At 30.1% G+C, this 6,834-nt stretch overlaps 1 protein-coding gene across 2 annotated transcripts; it reads right to left on the reverse strand.

Moving 5' to 3' along the window:
* Positions 1-2,828: 2,828 nt before the first annotated feature.
* LOC137830991 (thymidine kinase a) lies at positions 2,829-6,191 on the reverse strand. Of its 2 annotated transcripts, XR_016521791.1 has the most exons (5): positions 5,984-6,180; positions 5,730-5,874; positions 4,896-5,017; positions 4,412-4,796; positions 2,829-2,953 (listed from the first exon to the last, which is right to left on the reverse strand). XR_016521791.1 is itself a non-coding variant. In XM_068638453.2 (4 exons), the coding sequence occupies exons 1-4, from the start codon at positions 6,124-6,126 to the stop codon at positions 4,532-4,534; spliced, it is 675 nt and encodes a 224-aa protein (XP_068494554.1). In that variant the 5' UTR covers positions 6,127-6,191; the 3' UTR covers positions 4,268-4,531. The 2 variants fall into 2 exon arrangements, 1 of the variants encoding a protein (XP_068494554.1); XM_068638453.2 differs by lacking the exon at positions 2,829-2,953 and having other exon boundaries at positions 4,268-4,796; positions 5,984-6,191.
* Positions 6,192-6,834: the final 643 nt, after the last annotated feature.

Below are 6,834 nucleotides of genomic sequence, written 5' to 3' on the forward strand. Positions count from 1 at the left end.
TAAATTAAATATATTTATTTATATATTTATATTTACAAGTTTATAATTTGTTTTCTTGTTCTATTTTACTTTTTTTCCATATAATATAACTCTTTATTTATTTATATTAAATAAGAAATACTTAACTTTTAAAAAAAAAGTAACGTCATTTTGTTTGTATTAAAGTTTAATATTTTAGAAAAGACTAATATTTAAAATATAAAAAAAAAAAACTTGTCACTGACCTTATTAAAGTATTTTTTCTTTCAATTTCTTTTTAATCATGAGTTCCACAGTAAAACCAAATATTTTCTTACATTTAGTACAATTTAATTAAAAGTAAGAAATATCAATTAAATAGTTTAATTTTGACACTATTTCTATTATATTTATCTTTATATAGAAGATGATAAATTTTTAAGATAAACATTATTAAAAACTCGTACATTGCATTAATGAAACTTTTAATATCAAAGAAACTTGATACAAAAGAAATGACACAAGAATGTTAATTATGTTTTTCTCAGGAGAACTTATGTATAAAGATGGCCTTGGACATGACTAGTATGCTTCAACCTGCACTAGAAGTTGGTCATGACAACCCTTTTGTTCAGCCTCCTATTTGAACTTTAGTTGTTAATAACTTCTTCCATATTATCATCTGATGATGAAGACATGGAGGAAGTAAATTTATGATGTTTGTCCCTTTGTTGTTGTTCCTTTAAATGGGGAGAAATGTTAATGAAAGTGAAGAGCATAAGTTAAGGGGAGTGTTGATCAAAGAAGAGATAGAGATTGTGTTATGGGGAAGTAGAGCTAGAAGAGAGGATTGAATATGTCTAATGTGTTTGTTGAATGAAACAATAGGTTTTTTATGTTTTAAAACTCTACTAAATGCTTTAATATATTTGTTGTAGTTTGTATTGGATTTAAGGTTATATCAGCTTGATATTATCTAACATAATAAAAATTCATTATTTTATATAACAGTTTGAGAATTCATTAAACTTGTGCTATATATTATGTAAGTATGCATGGTGTTGAAAAATATTTTGTGAAGATTTAATCTGATGAATCTTGATTTAGAAAATATCATGCACAATCCATCACAAAGTCAATGCATCCATAACATCACAAGCATGTGTATAGTCCACTAACATCTTACACTTTGCTTTAACATTCTCATTAATATGAAACTAACACTGAATGTTGGACGTCTTAGTGTAGCCAATGGACTCTTTTAAATAAGTCATCTCGCATATCAAACACTTACACAAATAGATTACAACTTAATTATATGTCATGTCACACATTTTTTACACAAATGAATCCAATGACACTTAGATCATCTATTGTAAATGGTCAAATATAATCTCCTTCAACCACTTCATGTTCAAATGTCACAATTTATTATGTTTCAATTATTCATGTTAAACAACTTATCTCCTTCATCTGACATTTACATCCCACAATTGGGATTCCATCTTTATATTTAACAAACCACTGCTAAATCCATCAAAAAATATTATTAAACAACAGAACAATTTAAAAAAATGTTTTTTTTAATTTCAAATTGTATAATCCATAATACACAAAATGCATTCCAAATTGTACAATCCGAAATAAAAATATGTATTTCAGATTGTACAATAAAAAAATATAAATATTTAACTTATAATGTTCCAGATTGCACAATTTAGAAGGTTATCAGATTGTGCATTCCAGAACTGAAACATCAACATGAAAATGAAGCACTCACCGTCAACCACCGTGTAACACCACCAACAACCACCTTCAACCTCCACTAACAATCACCAAGCATGATGGGTTGTGTCTTCATTTCGATTGGTTTTCCTTGGAATTTTGAGATGATTGGCGAAAGCTTGATGGAGGATGGAACAGGGATTCTAATGGAGCTATGGATTCCTTGAAGGTGCATGAAGAGTAGGGAGAGTGATTGGTTGGGTCATATCACTTGGAGAGGTGAAGAAGAAGACCAAAAGTGTCTATCCTAGAGAGGTTTAGGCACGAGAGTGAGAATGCTAGCAACTTGGCAGCATAACACTCTAAAATTGGTTTTATTAAAATGTGATTCTAGCACCTCCTTATATAGGTTTGAGGTCCGACCAAGGGTTACAAGAAAAGGTGGAATAATTCAAAATGGCAAAGGTTTGAAAGTGGTGCCTAAAATGAAGTCACATTGTAAGCATGACTAGATGTGCTTCATATGACTAATGACCCGCCTAGGTTAAATTAGGAGTTTTAATGAAACCCTAATTTAACTCAAGTTTGTTTTTAGATGCCTAATTTCAACCCTACTTTAACCTAGATTGGTTTTTAGATGCCTAATTTCAACCCTAATTATAAATAAGAAAAATTACCACTAAATTTCCTATTCTACTTTAACAAGAAATTAAATTCTACTCTAGAGAAATTACACTAAGTGATGATATTTTAAAACATATATAGAAAGTGTCTCTGTCATTAGTAGTAGAGTCTGAATCTTATTGAATCTTCCTTATCATTGACCTAGTGGTTGGTCCTGAGGTGAGTCTTCTACCGTCATAGCACAATCACCACTGCCATTAAACATACTAATCATCGTCACCAACCGTTAAATTTAACCTCACACAACCATTTTTCATAATGTCAAACCTAATTTATTTCAAAAAAATAAATTTGGAATTTCTAAATCTATGGGTGCATGTTTAAAACATAGTAATGCAGATTAAAGGAGCCCTAGGTATTCCTTCGTTAGATGCGTACCTGATCATTTTGATAAAATAAAGAATGATTCTATAATATCATAAAGTTGTTAAACTTTACTTACATGGGTAACAACCAACCAATTTAAAAAATCATCAACGTCAAATCATACTAAATTAGTTAAGGATATCTTGTTCCATGACCAACCATATATGTCAATGAAAGTCAATCATAATGTGTCTCAATGTTATAACCTCTAGGTCTCGAACTAACTAGATGAAGAAACTTAAATTCTAACTTCACAAAACCAATTGATCTATACAATAATAAAGGATCCATCTAAAAGATATAAACAAATTCAACTTATAAAATTACTTTTCTCTCGTTATAACTTTTTTTTAAGCAATTTTGTTAAAATTAAACTTCTTGAATGTTAACATCTAGAATATCACCAATATTTGCAAATCAAAATCATTATATCTCAAATTAAAATTAATTTTGTTAATAACATAAACTTAAAAAAATATATAATTCATTTAAAAATATTTAAATTTTTATATTTTTTAAAGAGTCTCAGTATCTTGACATTCATACGTGGCAAACTCTCTCTTGACAATTGTCAATGTAAAAAAATAATAATAATAAAATAATAATTTTTTAATGAGTTCAGGGGTTTCAATGATTTAATAATCTATATAAAAAAAAGGATCCATCCAAAAAATATAAACAAATTCAATTTATAAAATTATTTTTCTCTTCTTATAACTCTTACACAATTTTGTTAACTTTTTGAATGCTAACATCTAGAATATCACCAATATTTGCAAACCAAAATCATTATATCTCAAATTAAAATTAATTTGATTTATAACGTAAATTTAAAAAATATAAAATTTATTTAAAAATATTTTAATTTTCATATTTTTTAAAGAGTCCCAATATCTCACACGACAAACTCTCTTGACAATTACCAATGTGAAAAAAAAAAATTAATGAGTTGTGAGGGTTGAATGATTTACATTTTTTTGAAGGTAAATCCATAAGAAACATTGAAATTAGGTTTGCTCCATTACGATTTTTTTTTTATTTCATTGTCCATAGCTTCTCCATTGCCTTTTCCCCTCAAGTTTTCCAATTTCTTCCTAACAACGTTGAAGGTGGTTTGGGTGTGTTGACATTGCAAGTGTGGTGGTAGGTTATTTTCAAAGTTTCAATTTGGTGTGGAAGGATATATTGCTTAGTGCATAGTTGCCATTTGTTCATGTTGCAACCATGGTAGTAGGATTTTGGATTACTCATTGATGGTTCTAGTCACCAAAACTAAGTAATCATAGTGATAGGATAAAACCAACTTGGTATTATACAAAACAAAATACTTAAACAACCACATCTTCAATACTACAATATATATAAAAGACCCTTATTCATGTTGCAACCATAATAATCAATGTTAGAGTAACCATTATCAAAGCAGTTGTGGTCAACTGGATAACCATGATAGTAGGAAAAAACTAACTAATAACTAAAGACAAAAACCAATATTGCACAAAACAAAAGATTTAAATGACTACATATATCAATCTGAGTAAATAACTACCTAAACTTGTTATAGCTTCATGACTTCCAGTAAATGGTATACATAAAAAAAAAGGATAAACAATAAATCAACCATAGGTAGCATAAAACATAACCAAGGAGAATTAAGAAACTCCATCTATACATAAACTTTTAAATATAAACAGAAGGCTGATAAAGCAAATACATTAGTGAGATTCAGACCAACATGAGTCTGACCAATGAATGAAGCATGGTGGGGGAACACATGCAAGCCAATTTCCAATTAGCATTAAACATCTGCAGTTGGCTCAAGAAGGGAATCAGTTTTGACAGCTTGAGATTGGAGAACAATCCTCTCAGCAACCTGACTGTTCATATAATGAAGGCGACAAACGGGCATATAGACATCAGCCCCACCAATGAGTTCAGTCTCTTGGTGCTCTGTCTTCCTCAAGGTGAAAAAAGCACGTTTGCCACATAGTTCGCAACGAGCTGTTAACTTGGTAACAGAATCAGCAAGAGGAATTATGTGAAGCACTGAGCCAAAGCTTCTCCTGAGAAAGGGTAAGGTGAAAGATAAGAATTTGAGGAAAAATAGTTCATAAAAAAACCTACAATGAGATGGGACTTATATGTGTATGTTTGAACAATACCTTAAGTAATCACCATCCAGGCCTGCAACAATTACAGTTTTACCATCTTCATCAGCAGCCTTGCAGCAAAACTCGTATAGGTCCTCAAAAAACTGAGCCTCGTCTATGCCAATAACATCCAACTGCATCCACCAAACATTATCAATCACCTTTTCTTAACTACCAAATATTTCAGTGATCCTTTCTGTTAAGGACTGCACATTAAAACCCCGTAGATCAAAGTATCTATAATTTTAACAATTACAACCAAACCCAGATTTTAAAATGTGGTCCCCAACCTCATTTCCTACCCTAATATCAAGACCCTTGGATCCCCTATTAGCAAAATTGCAATTACTTCACTTGTATTTGTAAGGCATATCTCTCACAATGCCAAGACTTGCAACAAAATTATGATAACAGCCATAACAAGATACTAAAACCCTAATTATAACCAAGGAATTTTGATCCTCTCATATCGTTAAATAGAATGCTTTAGTGTTGTTAAGGAAAAGAAACGGACACAAAGGGATGGAATTGATAGCAATGGTTGTTTGATTCCCTACTCGGTTTTTTTAATAATGGCATTTTACTCGATAATCATTTTCTAATCTGAAATACAACAAATGATAAAACCGTCCAAAAATAAATGTTAAAAAAAAGCAGAAATATATGGGTATTCAGTAGACAGATAAATTGGGCAAATGATTTTTTTCCCTAAAAAACTCCACTTCAAATGTTACCATTAAAATAAGAACAACTCTCATTTTCACCATAGCACATTCAAAGACCACTCGAGATCGTTGTAGACTTCCTTAAACAAAATTCAAACGAAACAAAGAGAAGCAAAAATACCTTCTGATAAGCATCGTGGCCATATTTTTCTCTGAAAGACAACAGATTGGGTAACGCCCAACAAGGAAATTTAATCCCATCGTGCGTCACAACCGAGTCAGTCGCATATCTTGTATCCTTGCTTGACTTCAACATCACCACATTCCTTCACGACAAAAACAAAAACTTTGAACAAAACAACCAATAGAAAACCACATAATCAACAAAAAAAAATTGAAGAGAAAAAAAAGAAAGTTGGGAATTGAAAAGACAACCTGGCAGCGTTGAGCTCGGATTTGATACGACGAAGAAGCGCAGTGGTCTTGCCAGCGAACATGGGGCCCACAATAACATGGACCTCACCAGATGAGTGAGAAAGGGCTTTAGAGTCTGGTGAGAGGGAAAAGGAAGAAGCCATTGAGAAACAAAAGGGGTGTTTGGGTTCTGTTGATCACGAGAAAATAGGAGAAGCTTCACTCCATATTTATAGAGCGGTTCTGTCATGAAGAGCGTGGGTTTGATTTTGATAGGGTTTAGAGGGAAGATTTAAATTGTGGAGGGAAAATATGAACTTTCACACACATTACATTTCAATTGCCGCCAAACATGTAACAAACAATATTAATATAATACTTTTCAAATAAAAAAATATTAAAATATATCTAAATCTTAGATTTCCTGAAATATTTGTAATACAATAAATTCTTATTTGTATTTTTTATATAATAATTAATATAAACTATATTATAGTATTTATGTCAAGGAATTGAGTTAATATAAAATATTTTAATATTATATTTTAATAATTTTTTTAATAAATTTAAAATTTAGACTGAAATTAAAATTGATTTTTAATTTTATATAAAATTTTTAAAAAAAATAAAAAATTGTGGATGTAATTTAAATAGCGAAAACGTCACATCCACCAAAAGGTTACTTTGACTATTGCTTCCACAATTACTTGGGGGAAAACTATGCAAGCATTTTAGTATTAATATGTTAATTATTTTGAATTTTTATATTATTTAATATTCAATCCATACAAATTTTAAAATATATGGGATTCCCCACTTTAACTGCTTTAAATTGTTTTTCTACTTTATCCTTGTTTAATATTTTGTTTTAT

This window comes from Phaseolus vulgaris, chromosome 6 (genome assembly GCF_051622355.1).
Source record: "Phaseolus vulgaris cultivar YP4 chromosome 6, ASM5162235v1, whole genome shotgun sequence".
Lineage (NCBI taxonomy): Eukaryota > Viridiplantae > Streptophyta > Magnoliopsida > Fabales > Fabaceae > Phaseolus > Phaseolus vulgaris.

What these genes read in the sequence shown, in the direction of transcription:
- LOC137830991 (XM_068638453.2), bottom strand. Translation starts at nt 6,126, where the DNA reads ATGGCTTCTTCCTTTTCCCTCTCACCAGACTCTAAAGCCCTTTCTCAC. An exon ending in TCCGAGCTCAACGCTGCCAG is followed by an intron (nt 5,875 to 5,983) that starts GTTGTCTTTTCA and finishes TTTGTCGTGAAG; the next exon opens with GAATGTGGTGATGTTGAAGT. An exon ending in GCCACGATGCTTATCAGAAG is followed by an intron (nt 5,018 to 5,729) that starts GTATTTTTGCTT and finishes TGGTGGATGCAG; the next exon opens with TTGGATGTTATTGGCATAGA.